General features: G+C 71.4%; 3 protein-coding genes and 1 long non-coding RNA gene across 5 annotated transcripts; 2 read left to right on the top strand and 2 right to left on the bottom strand.

Annotated features, from left to right (window-relative positions):
- Positions 1-439: 439 nt before the first annotated feature.
- THBS3 (thrombospondin 3) lies at positions 440-9,878 on the bottom strand. Of its 2 annotated transcripts, XM_063357219.1 has the most exons (23): positions 8,970-9,878; positions 7,768-7,974; positions 7,325-7,581; positions 7,119-7,221; positions 6,847-6,873; positions 6,449-6,531; positions 6,287-6,338; positions 6,050-6,198; positions 5,695-5,835; positions 5,463-5,540; positions 5,227-5,379; positions 4,994-5,104; positions 4,778-4,885; positions 4,386-4,545; positions 4,152-4,270; positions 3,953-4,005; positions 3,580-3,773; positions 3,325-3,503; positions 3,161-3,209; positions 2,774-2,970; positions 2,527-2,699; positions 1,411-1,550; positions 440-1,129 (listed from the first exon to the last, which is right to left on the bottom strand). In XM_063357219.1, the coding sequence occupies exons 1-23, from the start codon at positions 9,070-9,072 to the stop codon at positions 1,071-1,073; spliced, it is 2,895 nt and encodes a 964-aa protein (XP_063213289.1). In that variant the 5' UTR covers positions 9,073-9,878; the 3' UTR covers positions 440-1,070. The 2 variants fall into 2 exon arrangements, with proteins under 2 accessions (XP_063213289.1, XP_063213288.1); XM_063357218.1 differs by having other exon boundaries at positions 7,768-9,091.
- On the top strand, positions 6,425-7,471 carry LOC134525908 (uncharacterized). Its single transcript, XR_010073865.1, has 4 exons — positions 6,425-6,554; positions 6,818-6,949; positions 7,063-7,226; positions 7,341-7,471. It is a non-coding gene; the product is annotated as an uncharacterized LOC134525908 (long non-coding RNA).
- Positions 9,879-10,497: 619 nt separating the features above from the next.
- On the top strand, positions 10,498-14,054 carry MTX1 (metaxin 1). Its single transcript, XM_063357046.1, has 8 exons — positions 10,498-10,737; positions 10,829-10,898; positions 11,922-12,001; positions 12,133-12,225; positions 12,594-12,776; positions 12,954-13,030; positions 13,421-13,575; positions 13,665-14,054. The coding sequence occupies exons 1-8, from the start codon at positions 10,657-10,659 to the stop codon at positions 13,889-13,891; spliced, it is 966 nt and encodes a 321-aa protein (XP_063213116.1). The 5' UTR covers positions 10,498-10,656; the 3' UTR covers positions 13,892-14,054.
- A 1,584-nt stretch (positions 14,055-15,638) lies between these two features.
- LOC134525809 (lysosomal acid glucosylceramidase-like) lies at positions 15,639-18,648 on the bottom strand. The gene is made up of 10 exons (XM_063357045.1): positions 18,351-18,648; positions 18,018-18,209; positions 17,785-17,931; positions 17,475-17,608; positions 17,100-17,272; positions 16,760-16,997; positions 16,456-16,680; positions 16,206-16,369; positions 15,990-16,115; positions 15,639-15,910 (listed from the first exon to the last, which is right to left on the bottom strand). The coding sequence occupies exons 1-10, from the start codon at positions 18,544-18,546 to the stop codon at positions 15,802-15,804; spliced, it is 1,704 nt and encodes a 567-aa protein (XP_063213115.1). The 5' UTR covers positions 18,547-18,648; the 3' UTR covers positions 15,639-15,801.
- Positions 18,649-18,947: the final 299 nt, after the last annotated feature.

Raw genomic sequence — 18,947 nt, 5'->3', positions numbered from 1 at the left:
GTGGCCGTTGAGCTGCGGCGCCCCCTGGCGGATGCGGCCGCGCCCAGCGCTCGCCCCGCGCCCCGGGCGGCACCGGGAAGGGCACCGGGAGCGGGGCCCCGCTGATGCCCCTCGGAGCCGGAGAGGGGGACGAGCCCCGCCCCGCCGTTCTTCCCCGCCCCGCCGCCCCCGGGTCGGTGGGGACGGGAGGCGCTCGGTACCGACTCCGGCGCCGCCGCGATGTCCCGGCCGCCGCCGGGACGGGAACGGGCAGCGGACAACGCTCGCCCGGCCACCGGCTGCCGGTGGAACGGCCCCGCGGCCGCCGCGTTGCCCTTTTAAGAGGGGGGCCCGGGGCCGCCGCGCCCATTGTCGCCGCCGCCGCGGGGCGGGGGGGGGGGAGCCGGGCCGGTGCCGGTGCCGGGGCGGGGCGGGGCTGGGGGGGGGGGAGAGGGGGGGGGCACATTCCGCCGCGTTGCCGGGCCACCCGTCGCCATGGCGACCGGGCACTGCCGCCGGGGCTCGGCGCGCGCCGCGCAGTTCCCACGGAGCGGCCCGAGCGGCGGCGGCGGCGGCGGCTCCTCCGGTCCCTCCGGGGCGGCGGGAGGGACGGGATGCGGTGCAGTGTTGTGCTCTCGCCTACCAATATTGCACTCGTCCCGGCCTCCCGCCGCCGCGGGCTCCGCCGGTGCCACCGGCCGGGTACCCCCCCACACACGCCCCCGCCACGACCACCGGGAGGACGGCGAGGGACGGAGCCGGGAGCATCGGGAGGGGCGGGGTGGGCAACGCCCGCTCGGGGCACCGGGACCCCCGCAGGAACCGGGCGCGCAGGCTAAAAAACACTCAAAACTTTATGGCCAGACTTCGGGCAGCGCCCGGGGCGGGGGGGGGGGCGGCAGCCCCGCCACCCGCCGGTCCCGCCCGCCCCGTTGCCGCCCGCACCCGCCGGTACCGGCGGTGCAAAGTCCGCGGGGGGGCCAGGAGCGCGGGGCCCGGCCGGGAGGGGCCGAGGGGCCCGGAGCCCCCCGGGTTGCCGCTGGCGGGGGGGGCGGGGGTCGGGCGGACCGGCCCGGCCCGGGCGCGGCCGTTCACTCGCGTCCCTCCAGCAGGAACCGGCGGAACGGCTCGAAGTCGGCGGGGATCGAGTCTGCGGGGACAGAACGGGGAGAGGGGGAAGGCGCGGGGGTCGTCAGGAGCCGGGGGGGGCAAGTCCCGGTAAAGCGGGCGAGCCCCGCACCGGGTCCCCCAGACCCCAGGACCGACGGACCGACCCGACCCCCACAGCAGGGGCGGGGGAGGAGATGCTCTGCGAGCTCTCGGCCCCCGGCCCGGTGCGGGGCGGTCCCGGTGGCCCCGGGGGGAGGTGGGGAGGGGAGCCCGGTGCGGGGCGGCGCCGGTGACCCCGCCGGGGGGGAGCCCGGTGCTCACCGTTGCAGCGGTACTGCAGGTTGGACCAGATGATGTTCTCCTGAGAGAAGCAGAAGACCCCCAGCCGCCCCCCGCGCATGGTGGTGTCGATGATCACCCCGGAATCAGCCACCAGCCGCGGGCCCTCGTACAGCCGCACCCTGCGGGAGGGGAACGGCCCGCCCCGGCCGGTCAGCGGGGGACCGGGACCCCACCGGGACCCCACCGGGGCATCCCGACCCGGGGCTGGGGTGGGGGCACCGGGCCGGGAACGGGGCATCCCGCGGGGGCTGCCGTGGGGGCACCGGACCGGGGATGGACCCCCCCGGAGAGGGGCAGGATCCCCGGCCCGGGGCCCCCAGCCGTGGCTGGGATGGAGCCCCCCTCGCCGCCCCCGTCTCGGCCCCGCCGCCTTTGTCGGGCGTTTTGCATGTGAAAGGCGCCGGCGGCCGGCGGGGTCGCCATGGCGACGGGACAATGGCCGCGGGGGCCCGGCGGGGCGGACGGGCCCGGCCCGCGGAGCCCCCCCGCGGCGGCCGCCCCGACGGCGTCCTTAAAGGGGAAAACACGCCCGCGGCCCCACCGCGGCAGGACCCCTCCCCACGGCCGGCGTCCCCCCCCCGCTGATGTGGTCCCACGGGGACTGGAACCCCCGCCCCATGGCCGGCGTCCCCACACTGGTGTGTTCCCAGCGGGTCTGGGCCCTCCCCACGGCCGGCGTCCCTCCGCTGATGGCGTCCCTCTGGGGCTGGACCCCTCCCCACGGCTGGTGTCCCTCCGCTGATGGTGTCCCTCTGGGGCTGGACCCCTCCCCACGGCTGGTGTCCCTCCGCTGATGGTGTCCCTCTGGGGCTGGACCCCTCCCCACGGCTGGTGTCCCTCCGCTGATGGTGTCCCTCTGGGGCTGGACCCCTCCCCACGGCTGGCGTCCCTCTGCTGATGGTGTCCCTCTGGGGCTGGACCCCTCCCCACGGCCAGCATCCTCCCCATCAGGGTGGCCCCACTGCAGGGGACCCCCATCCCAAAGGCCAGCAGCCCCCCACTGGGGTGTTCCCACCAGGGCTGGACCCCAGAGCGGCCCCCTGATCCCAGCAGCCTCTGTGCCCCCCCCTGCCCCCATGCCCAGCCCCCGCTCACCTGATGTAGCCCACCTGGGGCCTGTGCGCCAGCTGCCAGCGGTAGGACGTCTTGTCCCGCCAGCCCACGTTGCGCGGGTCCTTCCAGAGCAGGCGGACGTGGTCGGGCGTGTGGCCCGTGTGCCACAGCGCGTTGCGCAGGTGCTCCCCAGGGCCTGTCGAGGACTTCACTGCCTGTGGGTGCACGGGGCATGAGGGGGGAGCCAGGCGGGGGAGGCGACCTCACCCATTGGGTGGCCAGCACCCACCTTGAGCTGCAGCCCCGGCTCGGCCACGGCGCGGAAGGGGGTGGCCTGCCAGTATGTCTGCTCCGTTTGCTTCCACATCACCACGTAGAAGCTGGCGCTGTCCTGGTAGCTGAAGATGAAGCCGGCGTAGTCATCGTCGGTGACGGTGTTGACGTGGAAGGTGCCCTCGAAGTCCACCCCGTTGAAGGCCGTGTAGCCTGCAGGGGGGCAAACGCTGTGAGGAGCCCTCTCCCCCACCCCAGAATGGGACTCTGCACCCCCCGGCCCCCTCCAGCCCACCCTTCGCCCCTCTGTGGGGCAAAGAACCGTCCCTCACCCCCCAGCATGGGGGGGACAGAAGCAGGGGGGCTACCCCACAGGGTCTGCAGGTGGGAGAGCATCTCTTACCAACAGCCAAGCCCGGGTCACTGTTCATGGTCTGCACGATCTCCATGCCCTGCGGGGGACAGCTGGGTGAGGGGCATCCCCAGCAGCCCTGGGGACCTCCCGGTCCCCTTCTGCTCCCAGCCCAGCAGCGCAGCCCCCAGAAACACGGGGGGCAGCACCCACACCTGGTTGAGGACAACCCAGTTGGGATCGATCTGGGCGTCCCCCTCAGGGTCGAGGATGACGGTCTGGTAGGCACGGAAGTCGGTCAGCGTCACCTCGGCGCTCTCGGGGCACACGTCCAGCTGGTCCACCACCGTGTCGTTGTCGAAGTCCTCCTCGCACACGTCGCCCACACCGTTCCCTGGGGACACGCAGCCCCGATCAGGGGTGGGCTGAGCCCAGGCAGCTCTGTCTCCTCGCGCCCGCCCCGCACTCACCGTCCGAGTCCTTCTGGTTAGGGTTGGGGATGAGGCGGCAGTTGTCTGGGCCAGGTGCCACATAGTCAGGGATGCCATCGTTGTCATCGTCATTGTCACACTCATCCCCCAGCCCGTCGTTGTCTGAGTCCAGCTGGGAGCTGTTGGGGATCTCGGCACAGTTGTCCTTCGTGTCCTGATGCCCGTCCCCGTCGCTGGAAGCCAGACCAGGGTGAGAGCAGCGCCGCAAACCGGGGGCCTGGTACCGTGTCCCAGCACCCCCACCGACCCCAAAGACCCCGTCCCACCTCGCAGGCCCCCGAGACGGGAGCCCGGCTCTCCCCCAGGGAGGGGATGGGACGGGGAGGTGACGCTGCAGCGGCGTGGTCCCCACCTGTCCTCGTTGGTGTCACAGGTGTCTCCTACCAGGTCGCTGTCCATATCTGTCTGGAGGAGAGCAGAGCCCAGTTCCGCGGACACCCCGGGGCGAGGGTGCCCGGCCCCGCTGCAGGGGGACCCCCGCCCCCCCTGTTGGGCAGGGTCCTGTCCCCCGCCCAGACCCCCCCTTCCCCAGCCTGGCCCTGGCTACATACCTGAGTGGGGTTGCTCATTTCAGGGCAACTGTCACAGGCATCCCCGACGCCGTCCTCGTCCCGGTCGGTCTGCAGAGGGTTGGGCACCTTGGGGCAGTTATCCAGCATGTTGGGAATCCCTGCAAGGACAGTGCTGGGTGGATGCCCCCACCCCCCCAGCCTGGTGTGACAGTGTCCCTGCTCTGCCAGCAGCCCCGGGCCCGCGCGGGCAGGCCAGCCCCGAGAGCCGCTCACCGTCCCCATCGATGTCATTGTCGCACGCGTCCCCCTCGCCGTTGCTGTCCGTGTCCCGCTGGTCGTTATTGGGCACGTTGGGGCAGTTGTCGCAGGCGTCCCCGAAGGAGTCGGTGTCCGAGTTCTGCTGGTCCTTGTTGGGGAAGAGCCGGCAGTTGTCCTGTGGGGAAGAGGGACACTCGTGCTGCAGACAAGAAGCTGCAGTCCCGCAGAGGTCAGGGGGGAGGACACCTCCACCAGCACACCCAGTAAGGCCATCCCAGAGCCACAAGCCCTGGCCTGCTGCTCCCCAGAAGTATCTTGAGGGCATCGGCATAAAGCCAAAGGGAGAAGCCCGCTGCCCAGCACGGCCCCCAGACCGCAGGCACGTCCCACCCGCCCGGCACGGCCACCTCCACGTTCTTGATGCCATCGCCGTCAGCGTCATCGTCACACTGGTCCCCGATGCCGTCATTGTCAGCGTCCTCCTGCCCTGAATTCGGCGTCAGGCGGCAGTTGTCCTGCAGGCAGAGACAGTGTTAGAGACGGGGAGGAGACGAGCCCCTGCCAACGGCTCCCCAAGCACCCCCTGCCCAAGGATGCCGCCCCCTCCCTCTCCGGGCCCCCACCTGCTTGCAGTGCTTGTTGTTGTCGATGCAGGGCAGGGGCTCATCTGGGTAGCCATCGAGGTCTGTGTCTTGCCCACACACGTTGCCGTTGCCAGCCCAGCCCACGTTGCACTGAAGAGAGAAGAAATCAGGGGCTGGGGAGCGCGGAAGGGCGCTGGCAGGACCAGCTGCCGCCCGTGCCGGCGTGCCCCGCACCCTCCCTTTGCAGCCCTCCACCCCCACCTCCCACTCACCACGCAGGAAATTTCACCGTTCCTCTCGAACACGCAGAAGCCGTTGATGTCGCAGGGGTTGGAGGTGGGAGTGCTGCAGGACTTCTGTGGGACGCAGCCGGACGTTTGGTTCCCCACAAACCCCAACTTGCAGGGACCGCACTTGTAGGAGCCCTGGGAGAGAAAGGGCAGGGGCAGGATTCGGGGAGCAGAGCGGTGCCGGGCGGCAGGCAGGGGAGGGGGGCGGCTCTGCTCACCAGTGTGTTGGTGCAGACGGAGTTGGGGTCGCAGCCCCCGTTGTTCCCGTCGTTGCATTCATCAATATCCGTGCAAACCTGCGAGCAGCGCAGGAGAAACCGTCACCCGGCGCCTTTCCCTGCAGCTCTGCCCGTTCCTGCCCCAGGAAAGCCGCCCTCCTCCGAAAAGCATCCTCCGCCCATCCCCACAGCTCAGCAGCCCAGAGCGCGAGTCCCGCAGCGCTGCACCCACCTGCTTGCTGGCCCTCGCGTAGTCCACCCCCACACCGGAGACGGTGTTGCCCCGGTAGCCGCGGGGACAGGGCTCGCAGCGGAAGCCGGGGGCCGTGTTGATGCACTTGGAGCCGGGGAAGCAGGGGTTGGCGTGAGCGCACTGCAGCACAGGGGGAGAGAAAGGCTTCACCCCCGGGGCACCGCATCCCGCATGTCGGGGTGGCCGCTGCCCCAGGGTGTCCCGGCAGGACCCTTTCCCGGCTTGAGGATGCATTCGGAGAGGAGAAGCGTCGTCTGCCCACGCTGCTTGTAGCAGCGCTGGGGCTCGGAGGTGGCCCGAGCCACCCGCTGACCCGCCCCGGGAGCGTGCCCACCTCATCGATGTCAGCGCAGTGGGTGCCATTGCCCTCCAGCCCCGGCGGGCAGGGCCCGCAGCGGTACCCGGGGTACTCGTACGTCTCCATGCAGTCCACGCCGCTGAAGCAGGGGTTGGGGTTGCAGCGGGACCGGTGCTCGTGGAAGCCTGAGGAGAGGAGAGTCGGGCAGGGGGTGAGACGGGGCGGCCCTCCCTTGGCCCCCTGAGGTGGGAGTGGGGCCTCCCCGGCACTCACCGCAGACCTGGCACTCCATGATGGTGTTGCGAATCAGAGACATCTCCTTCACCTGCGAGGCAGCAGAGCACGAAGCGTCAGGGGGATGCAGCGCGCGGGGCTGGCACTCCGCGCGTGGGCAAACCCAGCCTGGGGACAGCCGACGCTGCCCCAGCGCCTCACCTGGTCCCTAATGTCTTCTCGCAGCTCCGTCAGGACCCGGTTGAAGAGGGTGAGCTGCGTGACCAGCGCCTTGGTCTGCTCACCTGCCAGAAGCAGAAAGGACAAGGTCAGCCCCAGGACAGCCACGGCCTCCCAGGGCGGCGGGCTGGGGACTGCTCTGCCCCCCGGCACCCAACCAGGGGGATGAGACACCCGACAGCCCTTCCTCCTCCTCCCTGGTCCGCTCAGGACCTCTTCCCCATAGCACATGCCATGCCCTTGGATCCACCCCATCCTGGGGAGCCCTGCAGGCACTTGGGGCGCTGGGACGGGCTGCGGAGGGTTTCTGCCTCCGTGGAGCCCCAAACACTGCCATCGCCCTCACGCCAGGGAACGGGGGAAGCGGAACGGGGACTTACCCAGGATGGAGGCCAGCACGCTCGTCACTGCAAGAGGAGAGATGAGAGATTACCGACTGCCGCCACCAACGCCCAGCAGCGTCACCTGGCGCGGTCGCTCCCGGTCAGTGCCTGCACGGCGCAGGAGCTCCCACCTGCCTGGGGATGCAGGACCGGGAGAGGGAGGAGCACCCCTCTGCGCACCGTGCTGTCACCTCGCACCTCCACGTGCCACAGCATGGGTGACCCTGTAAGCCCTCCGTGCTCATCAGCGGGCACAGACGTGCCTTTACCTGCACTGTGGATGGACTCGTCTCCTTGGAAGGGGCACTCGCTCAGCGCCCCGACACGGCTCATGGACCCTCCCAGGATCAGCTTCATCGACTCCACGAACCCCTGATGTAGGAGGGGAGACGCAGTCAGCCGTGGGGGGCTCTGCCTGTCGCCGAGGGCCCAGAGCAGGGGGTGTCTCAGCCCCCCAGGAGGTCCCGGCACTGACCTGCATCCTCTGGTAGGCCTTCTGCCCCGTGCGCACCTCGATGGACTCCACCTCTGCCAGGGGGATCTCCGACAGCTCAGGCAGCCCCACGCTGGAGTCCATCTGCTTGCAGTCGACGTAGAGCTCCACGCTCAGCATGTCCCCGCGCAGCCCGCTCAGGCGCACGATGACGGTGTGGCTCTGCCCGTCTGCCACGTGCGCGTGCTGCAGGTTGACCGAGTGCAGCTTGTTGTCTTCCCGCAGGTAACGCACCAGGACTGCGGAGGAGTGGGAAGGGGCCGTCAGCTCTCCCCCCGGCCCGAGCACCAACAGCCCCCCAGGACCCACGTGCGTGCGCTGCTCTCCCCAGCGGGCCCTGCGGATGGCAGGAACTCGGTCCCTGTTTCTCCCTGAGCATCACGGCAAGAGCAGGGTCAGCATGTCCCTGCGCAGCAGGCACCCACCTTTGTTGATTTTCCCCACCACGGAGACCTCCAGCCACCTCGTGTTGTCCTTCTTGGAGTAGAGGCCGAAGAGGGTCCCCCCCTGCTTGGGGGGCAGGCGGAAGGTGGAGAGGAGGTAAACGTCGTTCACCGTCAGGAGCTCCATCCGGATCTTGTGCGTTATGCTGGCCATCTGCCGGGCCTCGCTCGCCATCAGCAGGTCGATGACTGCGGGGAGACAAGCACGGGGGTCGCAGCCCGGCCGGGCAGTCGCCGCTCCGGCCGCAGGACCGTGGTGATGCCCGACGCGGGGCACCGCGGCCCGGCCCGCTGCACGCCCGGCCCGATCGACGGGACGGGGCGGGGAACGGGGGTCCTTGGCCCGCCGGGGCCCCGGGGGGGGGGGGGGGCCGGGGGAGCCCCGAGGGCCCCGCCCAGCCCCGGCCCCGCGCGGTGGCGCTCCAGGACCAGCAGCGCCGAGAGGGACCGGCGGAGCCCCCGCCACCGGCGGGACCGGCGGCCCAGGGGGGTCCTCGGCCCGGAGCCAGCCCTGCTCCCCCGCTCCGCAGCCGGGGTTTCCCCGCGGGGGCGGCTGCCGCGACCCGCCAGCCCCGAGCATCCCGCATCCCCCGCCGGTCCGGCCCCGCGGGATCGCGGAGCGGGGACGCAGCTGGAGCGGAGCTGCGGGGACGGCGCGGAGACCCCCCGGCATCGGCACCCGCCCCAGCGGACGGCGCGGAGCAGCGACCAAGCCGGACGGGAGCCCCCGGAGGGACGGCCCGACCCCTCGGCACCGGCCCGGGGCGCTCCGGGGAAGCACGGAGAGCCCGGTCCCGCCGCCGCACGGCTGCCCGCCCGCTCCCGGCAACCGCACCGGGCGGAGTGAGAGGACCCCGGCCCCGGGGGGCCCAAGGGAGCCCCGGGAGCCCGCGCTGACCCCGGGCTACCATCGGCACCGCGGGCTCCCCGCCGGCGGCTCCCTGCCCCGAGCTGCCCCCGGGCCCTGGGGAGCACCGCCGGCCGCCCCGAGCTCCGGGGATGAATGTCCCCTCTGTCCCCAGCTGCCAGACCTCCCAGGGCGAGCAGAGCCGCTGTCAGCGGCCCCGGGCCGGGGAGCGGGGCCGGGAGCCGGGGCGGGGGGGGTCCAGCTGCCGTCTCCCGCCGGGCGCCCCGTCGGGGGCGCCCCGCCGCCGCCCCGGGGCCCGTCCCGGCAGTAGCCTTACCTTGTAGCCCGTGGCGAGCGGCGCCGGCGGCGCCCAGCAGGAGCAGCGCCAGGAGCGCTCCGAGCGCCGGGCCCCCCGCGGCCGCCGCCGCCGGTGCCCCCATGCCGCCGGTACCGCCGGTGCGGAGCGGAGCGCGGCGGGGCGGGGTGGTGCGAGCGGGGAGGGGCCGGCGCTGCCGGCGAGGAGGAAACAAAGACCCGTCAATCACGGCCGGGCATCCCGGGGACCCCCGGCGGGGCGGGAGAGGGGTGGGACGGGGCGCACGGGCGCTGCGGGCGACCCACCGGGCCGGCCTGGTGGCTCACAGAAATTGAGTGTGGCAGCCGCCGGTTCACCGGCGGGTCAGGCAGTCTGGGGCCGCCTTCTTGCGAGCCGGAGCCGCCCCAGCAGAGCCGGAGCATCCCAGTCCGGGAGAGCCGGGGACCGGGCGTGCTTTGCCAGGGGTGCCCGACGCCGGGGTGCCTCCGGCCCGGGGGCTTGCGCCCCGGTGTCGGGGCACCCCTTGCCGGTGCGGTGCTCCCCGGGCTGGGAACGGAGCCAGCCCGCCTGGAGCGGCGTAAATCAGCGCCGGGACCCGACCCAAACCCCGCAGCAACACAATGAGCTCATCCCGGGAGCTCCTTCCCCTCCGCCCCGGGCTTGAGGCCGTGTTTACTCCTGTTTTCCCCCCCCGGCTCCATAACAACGGGGCCCCCCCCAGCCCCGCTCCCGGCCCCAGCCCCGCGCCAGCAGCTCGGTGCGCGCCAGCGGCTGCGGGGAACGCGGGGCGGGGGGAGCCGTACGGGGGGAGTTTTCCCTCCCTCCGGTGCCAGCGGGCTCCCGCCCCTCGTTTGTTTTTTTTTTTTTTTTTTCCATGAAAACGTGCGGGGCAGAGCGGTGCGGTGCGGGGCAGTGGTACGCGGGACGGGGTGAGGCGGGGCAGTGGGATGTGGTGTGGGGTGATGTGGGGCGGGATGATGCGGGGCGGGGGGGGATGCCGGGTAGTGGGATGCAGCGCAGGGTGATGCGGGGCGGGGGGATGCGGGGCGGGGGGGATGCAGGGCAGTGGGATGCAGGGTGGGGCGATGCGGGGCAGGGCGATGCGGGGCGGGGGGATGCAGGGCAGTAGGATGCAGTGCGGGGCGATGCGGGGCGGGGCGATGCGGGGCGGGGGGGATGCAGGGCAGTGGGATGCAGGGTGGGGCGATGCGGGGCAGGGCGATGCGGGGCGGGGGGATGCAGGGCAGTAGGATGCAGTGCGGGGCGATGCGGGGCGGGGCGATGCGGGGCGGGGGGATGCAGGGCAGTGGGATGCAGTGCGGGGCGATGCGGGGCAGGGCGATGCGGGGCGCGGTGGTGCGGGGCTGGGCGATGCGGGGCAGTAAGATGCGGTGCGGTGGTGGGGTGACGGGGTGCGGGGTGATATGGGTCAATGAGATGCGGTGCGGGGCAGCGGGGTGCGGGGCGGGGAGGTGCGGTGCTGCTGATGCGGGGCGGTGGGATGCGGGGCGGGGCGGGACGGAGCGCGGATCCCGGCCCCAGGGACCCGTCCAGCGCCGCTCCTCCGTCCCGGGGGGCTCCGCCGCCGCGCTCGGCCGCGGCCGGTCACGGAGCGTCCCCGGGGCCGGTGCCGCGGGGCGCCGCCGGTGCCCGCCCCGCGTCGGGGGCGGGCGGAGCCGGCCCGTGTGGTTCCGGGTCGGGCGGGAAGATGGCGGCGCCCATGGAGCTGTTCTGCTGGGCCGGGGGCTGGGGGCTGCCCTCGGTGGACCCCGACTGCCTGGCCGTGCTGGTGAGCGGCCGCGGGGCCGGGGCCGGGACGGGGACCGGGGCCGGGGCGTCCCCCGGGCCGACCCCCGCTCCCCCCCCGCTCTCTCTTGCAGACCTACGCGCGGTTCACGGGGGCGCCGCTGAAGGTGCACCGGGTCACCAGCCCCTGGAGGAGCCCCTCCGGTAAGGGACCCCCCCCCCGGGACACCGGCACCGCCCGCAGCCGGCACCGCCACCGCCGGTGCCCCCCGCCCCATCGCATCCCCCCCGCTCCATTGGCTCCCTTCCGTCCCATCGCACCCCCCGCCCCATTGCACCCCCTGCCCCATCGCACCCCCCATCCCATTGCATCCCCCGCCCCATAGCACCCTTCCATCCCATCGCACCCCCAGCCCCATTGCATCCCCCTGCCTCCTTGCACCCCCCTGTCCCATCGCACCCCCAGCCCCATCGCACCCCCAGCCCCATTGCACCCCTTGCCCCATGGCACCCCCTGCCCCATGGCACTCTTCCATCTCATTGCACCCCCCTGTCCCATTGCACCCCCTGTCCCATCGCACCCCCCCTGCTTCATCACACCCCCAGCCACATTGCACCCCCTGCCTCCTTGCACCCCCCCGTCCCATTGCACCCCCCCCGTCCCATTGCACCCCCCCTGCCCCATTGCACCCCCTGTCCCATGGCACTCTTCCGTCCCATCGCACCCCCCTGTCCCATTGCACCCCCTGTCCCATCGCACCCCCCCTGCTTCATCACACCCTCAGCCCCATTGCACCCCCCGCCTCCTTGCACCCCTCTGCCCCATTGCACCCACAGCCCCATTGCACCCTCCCTGCCCCATTGCACCCCCCCCATTCCATCGCAGGCCCCTCACTCCGTCTTACCCGCCCTGTTCTGTTGCCCCCCGGCCCCATCGCACCCCTGCCCCATTGCATGCCCCCTCACCCCATCTCACCCCTGCCCCATCACACCCCCCCTCACCCTGTTGCACCCGCTCCGTCCCAGCACGCTCCCTGTCTCCCGTCACTCCCCATGTCCCTGTGCCCCCGCCCCACCTTACGCACCCCCCACCCTACCCCCTGCACCTCTCCCTCCCCCTCACCCACACGCGGGGGCCCTTCACGGGCCCCCCCCCCCAGCCCTGGCCCGCGGCAGGGTGGCACCGTGGGCACCGCTGCCTGCAGCCACCCCTCTGCCTGCCCCCAGGCCGCCTGCCTGCGCTGAAGACGCGGGACGAGGGCACCATCTCCAAAACGCAGCAGATCATAACTCACCTCAGGAAACAGGTGGGGGGGGTGCCCTGTCCCCCCGGGAAGGAGGGGGCTTGTCCCTCCGTGCTCTGTGGCGGTCGCCCAGGAGGCGCGGGTGGGATTTGCCGCTTCCCCGCCGGATCACGCCCGTTGCGTTTGCTCTGCAGAAGTACAACGCCGACTACGACCTCTCGGCCACGCAAGGGGCGGACACGCTGGCCTTCGTGTCCCTGCTGGAAGAGAAACTGCTGCCCGTGCTGGTGAGTCTCGGGGGGGGACATGGCCTCACTGAGGACTGGATCCGCTTCCCGGAGTGATGCTGGTGGGCTCCGGTTCGTGCCCAGATGGACAGCCAGAGAGCGCTGCGGGCAGCAAAATCCCGGCGTCCCGGAGCATCTGTAGCAGGGATTGGGGTGCTGGGGGTCCTGAGGGGCAGCGGTGGGTTGTGCAGCCGGGGCTGGGGGCTGGCCTTGACCCTGGTGCTCCCTCGGCCCCTCGCGGTCTCTGGGGCAGCTGGTCCCATGGCACTGGTGTGAGCAGGCACGGGCTCCGCAGCTCCCGCCACGGCAAGAGTCTGTGCTGGCTCCAGCCCCGCCATGGCCTGGGTGTGGATTGTTCTCCGCTGCAGATCCACACCTTCTGGGTGGACGCAAAGAACTACGTGGAACACACGCGGAAGTGGTACGCGGAAACCATTCCTTTCCCCCTCAACTTCTTCCTGCCCAACTGCATGCACAAGCAGCACCTGGAGCGGCTGCAGCTCATGTGGGGAGACGGCTACATGGAGGATGAGGAGAAGCTGGAGAAGGAGGTGAGGGGACGTGGTCTGGGCACGGCGGGTCCTCGGCGGGTGCCCAGAGGGACCCACACGAGGCCAAAATCTTAATTGGGGTCCGGTGTTCCCCCTGGCTGAGCGCCTCCGTCCCGCTCCCCTTAGCACTGCGGCCGTGTGTCTGGGTGGGTGACAACCCTCTGATTCCTTCTCCAGCTCTACCGGGATGCTCGGGAATGCCTGACACTCCTGTCCCAGCGCCTCGGCTCCCAGAAGTTTTTTTTCGGAGACTCGTAGGTGGCCGGAGGGGGAAGGTGCTCCGGGGCCTGAGAACCCCCCGCAGCCGGGGAAGCCGCGGCCCGCGCGTGTTGCTTTGGGGGTTGGACGGGCTGAAAGGGGACAGGGCTGTCCGTGGCGCCACGGGGTGACGCGGGCAGCAGGAATTAGGGCCGCAGGAACTGCCGCCGGCCCCGGCATCTCTTCTCCCACCAGCGGAGCTGCTCGGGGATGGGATGATCCCGCTCCCCCCTTCCTCACCTCAGGGGCTGGGAGCAGCGAGCCCTCCCAAGAAGGAGCCATCCCTTGGGGCGCAGGGGGCTGGGGGTGGCCGACGTGTCCGGGTGCCTTTGGGTGAGGACGGCGGGGGAGGGACTGTGACCCAGTGGCGGGTCTCTGTGCCCCAGGCCGGCCTCCCTCGACGCCTTCGTCTTCAGCCGCCTGGCGCCGCTCCTGAAGGCGAAGCTGCCCAACGGGAAACTGCAGCAGCACCTGAAGTCCCTGCAGAACCTGTGCAACTACTGCACCTCCATCCTCAGCCTCTACTTCCCCTGGGACGGAGGTGAGATGCGTCCCCCCCTCCGCCTCACCCCCCTCCCCGGGCTCAGAGCGACCCAGCCCCCCTCCACGTCCCCGCTCTGTCCCCGCCAGGTGAACCCCCAGCCAGTGCCCCGCGGGCTGCGGGCGCCGACGGCGGCGAGGCGGAGGAGGACCCCCACAAACGGCGCAACCAGCTCCTGTCCGTGCTGGTGGGGCTGGTGGCCATGCTGGGCTACGCCTTCCTGAGCGGCATCGTCTCCATCCAGCGTGGCGGCGCAGGGCCCGCCGGCCGCCAGCCCCTCGCCCTGGCGGAGGAGGAAGAGGAGGAGGAGGAGTGAGGAAGAGCTGCACGACTGTTCCTCCTCCAGCCCCTGGAACGGACTGTTTTTATGCCGGCAGCCCGGCAGCATCGCTCCCTGCAGGGCTCTGCTCCGCATCCCGCCAGGAATTGCAGCCCTCTCGGCGGGGAGCGTGCCTGCTGCGCCAATAAACCTCCCTCTCTCCGCCCGCGCCCTCTCCTTCTCCCAGAAAGCTCAGGGCCCTTCCCAGTTTCCCCAGTTGCACAGCCCGGAGCCCTGCAGCGGGTACCCACGGGCTGCCTCGAGGCCCGTCCTGCTCTGCCCCGGTACCACCCCCTTGTCCCCAGCCTCGGGGCAATCTGGGGACGGGGCGAAGGGGACACTGCGGGTTTTTAGCTTCCTAAAAGCATCTGTGAGCGTCTCGGCAGCATCCCCCATCCTTTCTGCGACAGCTGTGGGGCTGAGCCCCCCAATTCTCCCCTGCCCTGTGGCATATCCCTGCCCTCCGGCTGCGGGGCTGCTCCCCACGCTGCTGCCAGCCGGCGCCATGGCACGGCCGGGGACGGTCCCTGGCCAGCTGCCTGCCGCAGCAGCAACCAGTGGCACGGGAGGCCCAGGCTCCTCGGCAGGACGCGTCCCCAGCCTGGCAGGGACTGGAGGGACACGCAGCTCCCCTCGGCAGCGCGAGCAGGGCAGCAAGTAGCTGCGGTGGCGGCCGGAATCCCTCCGGCACCGACAGCTCTGTTTGCATTCCTTGGCGCCGGCCAGCGGTGGGGAGATCCTCGCGGCTGGCACGGCCCACAAGCATGTCGCGCAGTGAGCAGGGGCCGCGTGGGCTGCGCCGGGGTCAGGGGCGGCCACCCAGGCAGCGTGTGCCCCCGCAGCGCCGCGGTGCTCCCTTGGGACGCCCCGCGTGGGGCTCAGCCCCGGGTACAGCCCTGCTGCCGCGGTTCCCTCTGTCCGCTGCCGGTTTACGAGCGCGCGAATGGAAAGGCGGCGTGCGGCCAGGCCGGCTGCCGGGCGGCACACAGCCCTCGCTTGTTCGGCCGCCGGCCGCTGCCACCACCAGCGTCCTGACACAGCCGCTGCCGGCGCCCGAGGGGGGCTGGCCGTGCCCTGTGTCCCCGGGCTGAGCGCCCCAGACAAGCCCCCCACGTGCCCCCCACGTGGCTGTGACGGCCGGGGGGGCCCCCTGTGTCGTGCCATGGGGCCGGCTGCGGAGCCTTCCCCGTACTGGCCCAGTTCGAGGGGCCCCAGCGGGAGGGGGATGACTCAGTGCAGCCCCCACCCCGTGCCCGCTCCCCCATAACGTCACTCGGGAAGTATGTGCCCGACGCTCCCGTTCCCATTAGCTTGGGGGGGGGGGGCCGGGGGGGGCTGATGGCTGCTCCGGCAGCAGAAACCGCAGCAGGCGGCTGCCCGCTCCAGCTGGGAGAAGCCGGAGCTGCTGACGTCAGGGCTCGGCGCTGAACCCCGGCTGCGGGTCCTGGCTGCTGCCGGCCTCGGGCCCCTGCCCTGCCCGGGGGACACCACAGCCGGCGGAGGGGAGGGAGATGCCGCCCCTTGGGGTGACGGCCCCCCGCCTCCCGCAGCACGGACCCGGTGCCTGGCTGGGTCCCCCCCGCCAAGGGACACGGGCAGCGGCAGGATGGGACCCCCACGGGGCCCAGCCGGCCCCAGACCTGCCCCCCAGCAGGGTCCTGCCCACGGAGCAGGCAGCACGGGAGGGCAGAGGGAGCGCAGGCGAGGCTGTAGAAAACCCATTTATTTTATGAAAACGTCTAGAAAAGAGCAGGCGTCGCAGCCCTGGCATCAAGCGGGGCCCCTGGGGTGTCACGGGGCTGCAGGCTCTGCGCCGCAGCCCCCGGCCCGCGCTGGGGCCCGTTCCCAAGCCCTCCAACAGCACCACGCTCCCGGTGCCGGCACCTTCCTCCTCCTCCGGCATGGCCCTAGGCCGGCTGCTTCCACAGGAATGTCTGGATGGAGTCACCGGGGGCCGCGGCCTCAATGAAGCCGACCCGTGGGTCGGAGATGCCGAAGGCCACGTCCTCGGGGGAGCTGCGGGGACGCGAGAGGGGGGTGGAGGTCAGAGGGGGCAGCTGGGCTTTGGCGGGGGGCACAGGGCGGAACCACTCACCGGTTCAGGACCACCAGGACGACGGCGCCGTCGGGGCGCAGGAAAGCGGAGTGCTCTAGGTCACACCGGCGGCACTTCTTGGAGACAGCCAGCCCCACGCGCTGCGAGCCCTCGGGGATGAACTTGCTGCAGGAACAAGCAGGGCCTGAGCCTGGCGCCCGGGATGGCGGCTGGAGCTGGCAGCCCCTTGCCGGCCGCCCCCCGGCCCCGTCCCACCTGAAGTGCCCCATGTGGTAGAACATGGGCTGCTTGTAGAAGACGTCCTTGCTGCTGTCCACGATGACGGGGCTGTCCACGTAGTTCTTGCTCCAGTTGGGGCCCCCCTCCAGGTCCAGGGCCAGGTTCCAGTCGGTCCAGCCCGTCACGTAGTTGTTGAGGTTCTGCAACGGGGCGGGTGATGGCGCTGAGCTGTGGGCAGGCCCAGGGGGTGGTGGCCAGCGCGTCCGCGGCCCCCGCCGAGCCCTACCGAGAGGATGCTGTGGCTGTACTTGGTCCCGCGGTCCCAGCCGCCCAGCACCACTCTGGGCTCCCAGAAGTAGGAGCCGGTGGAGGCTTCCGTGGAGAGGAGGAAATAGTCTGGGAAGAGGTGATGGGTGATGGAGAGCGTAAGGTCGATCGGCGCCAGGAAATCCAGGTACCAGTGGATGCCGATGCCGCTGATGTAGCTGGCGGCCACAGGGTCTTTGAGAACCTGGCAGGAGAAAGGAGTCACCGGTGCCCAGGGCTGGGAGAGCCGCCGTGGGGCCAGGAGAGCCGCTGTGGGGACTCACCACCTGGGCCCAGTAGGGCAGCATCACCCTCTGGTCGTCCAGGATGATGAGCCGGACGTCGCGGTGGGAGCTGTTGGCCAGCGCGGGGCCCAGGTCCCGTGCAATGAAGTCCCGCTGGTGCTCGGGGGAGAAGCCCAGGCACTGGAAGGGGTAGAAGACGATCTCGCCGGCCGTGGGCTCGTTCCCCGCTGTCACTGCCCAGAAGGTCAGGTTGTGCTTTGCGTATTCGTCCAGGAACCTGGGCGCAGGGGCAGATGGTGAATGGCCCCGTGGCGGCAGCGCCGGCCCCAGCCCCAGGCACGGCGACCCTGGTGCCCATCACGCTCTTGCGGACCCTCACCGGATGAAGTACTTGGCCCAGGCCTGGTGGTACTTGTCCCCAGGGGTGCCCTTCAGGGTCCCCCTCCCTGTCATCGCGCCGTTCGTCTTCATCCAGACCGGGGAGGTCCAGGGGCTGGCATAGAGCGACAGCGGCCGCTTGGCCACTGCCTGGGCTGCTTGAAGGATGGGGATCTGGGGAGAACCGGGATGGCAGTAAGCTCTCCGGGTCTGCCCTGGCGCCGGCACCACAGGTGTCAGGATGAGTCCTCTCCCTCCCCATCAGCGGGAAGGTGCTCCCCTGCCCCAGCCCAGCCCAGTACAGCGCGTCCCGTCCCGTCCCGTCCCGTCCCGTCCCACGCAGGCTGCAGCCTTGGGCTCGCCCCGTGGGACTCACCTTCATCCGCGTGTCCTCCTCAGTCAGGTGGAAGTGCTTCAGCTCAAAGTCGCCCTCCGCGTCAGCATAGGTGTACAGGCGGACGGAGAAGTCAGTGCTGGCCATGGGGACGCGCACGAGGTTGTACTCGATGCCTGGGGACAGGGCGGGCAGTGATGGGCACGGCGGGGGTGTTTTCAGGGGGTGCAGCCCCCTGGCTTCCAGGAGCCTCACAGCCCCTCGGCACGAGCCTCAGCGGCCAGACCCCGAGCAGCAGAGGCTGGAGAGACCAGCCCTGCCACCCAGCAGCGTCGCCCTGCCCCAGGCTCACCTTCCTCGGAGAAATAGGAGCGGAGCAGGTGGTTCTGGGCATCCTTGGACAGGGACTGGATGTTGATGGCAGCTGAGTCTGTGACAGAGCCGCCAAAGCCCTTCACCTTCTGGTACCGCTGTGCCGTGTCCAAGGTGAGATGGAAATCTGCGGGGGACAAACATCATCACAGCCGCCGCGCAGGGACAGGCTGTTCCTTGGTGTGCAGGCAGGCGGCCGGCCGCGGCGGGTACCTGGGGTCTCGGCATTGTGCTGGAAGGTCCCCTCGCTGCGCTCCAGCCGCTTGCCGGCCTTGCTGCTCTCGTACTTGACGTAGGTGCCCGGGGCCGGCAGGACCACGGGGTCCAGCGTGTCGCAGTACGTGGCGCTGCAGGCGCATACCAGCGAGCCGTGACCAAAGTCCTTGGCATCGCAGGGACGGCCGCCTGTGGCAGGAGGAAAGACCGGGCAGGCACAGAGCACCGCAGCAGGAGCCCAGCTCACCCCTTCGACCCACCATGGACACCGAACCCTTGGCTACGCCTCCTCGGCAGCCCTCTGCCCGGGGACGCGGCGACAGCACTTACCTGCTGCCCACGACGCTGCCTGCGCCAGCAGGAGCCAGCCCAGGACGCCGGCGCACCCAGGTCCCATGGCACCTCTGCTGCAGTGCGGCTCGGACGGAGGCTGACGGCAAGGAGCAGGGCTGGGAGCGGGGTGGTGGGTGTCAGCAGCCAGCTCCTCTCGCCCTGTCCCAGACCCGCATGGGGACAAGGACAGCATGGGGGCGGGCACAGCCCCGCACCCCCCCGCCTGGCAGGCTCGGGGAGCACCAGCACCCCCAGCCAGGGCTGGGCCCCCATCGTCCTGCCCGCTCCCCACATCCCCGGCCCAGCACTCACCTTCCCTCCTGCCCTGTCGGGCGCCCACGGATGGCTCCGGCCACGTCGTGGCCAGGGGTGCAGCCCCCCAGGCGTGTGCCGCCCCGCACCCACCTGCCTGGCGTTCCCAGCCGCCCACGCCGGCTGTACCCGGCAGCTCCATTCACTCCCATCGCCTCCCTCCCACTCCTTCTCCCTTCTCGCTCACCCCACAGCCGTGCCATGCCGTGCCGTGCCATGCCACGCCGTGTCACTCCACACTTGCCCTGTGCCTCCGGAGCCGTGGCTGGGAGCAAACAGCTC

The sequence above is a fragment of the Chroicocephalus ridibundus genome, chromosome 21 (genome assembly GCF_963924245.1).
Source record: "Chroicocephalus ridibundus chromosome 21, bChrRid1.1, whole genome shotgun sequence".
Lineage (NCBI taxonomy): Eukaryota > Metazoa > Chordata > Aves > Charadriiformes > Laridae > Chroicocephalus > Chroicocephalus ridibundus.
This window is presented reverse-complemented; position numbering and strand designations above follow the sequence as displayed.

Excerpts from the sequence above, each read along its gene's own strand:
- THBS3 (XM_063357218.1), bottom strand. The coding sequence starts at position 8,458 with ATGCCGGGGGGTCTCCGCGCCGTCCCCGCAGCTCCGCTCCAGCTGCGT. Across the intron at positions 6,339-6,448 it reads GAGAAGACATTAGGGACCAG|GTGAAGGAGATGTCTCTGAT; the intron begins GTGAGGCGCTGG and ends GCTGCCTCGCAG. Across the intron at positions 1,130-1,410 it reads CCTGCAGTACCGCTGCAACG|ACTCGATCCCCGCCGACTTC; the intron begins GTGAGCACCGGG and ends CTGTCCCCGCAG.
- LOC134525809 (XM_063357045.1), bottom strand. The coding sequence starts at position 18,546 with ATGCTGTCCTTGTCCCCATGCGGGTCTGGGACAGGGCGAGAGGAGCTG. Across the intron at positions 18,210-18,350 it reads GGCAGCGTCGTGGGCAGCAG|GCGGCCGTCCCTGCGATGCC; the intron begins GTAAGTGCTGTC and ends CTCCTGCCACAG. Across the intron at positions 16,998-17,099 it reads TGGGCCAAGTACTTCATCCG|GTTCCTGGACGAATACGCAA; the intron begins GTGAGGGTCCGC and ends CCCTGCGCCCAG.
- MTX1 (XM_063357046.1), top strand. The coding sequence starts at position 10,657 with ATGGCGGCGCCCATGGAGCTGTTCTGCTGGGCCGGGGGCTGGGGGCTG. Across the intron at positions 12,226-12,593 it reads AGAAACTGCTGCCCGTGCTG|ATCCACACCTTCTGGGTGGA; the intron begins GTGAGTCTCGGG and ends TCTCCGCTGCAG. Across the intron at positions 12,777-12,953 it reads AGGAGAAGCTGGAGAAGGAG|CTCTACCGGGATGCTCGGGA; the intron begins GTGAGGGGACGT and ends TTCCTTCTCCAG.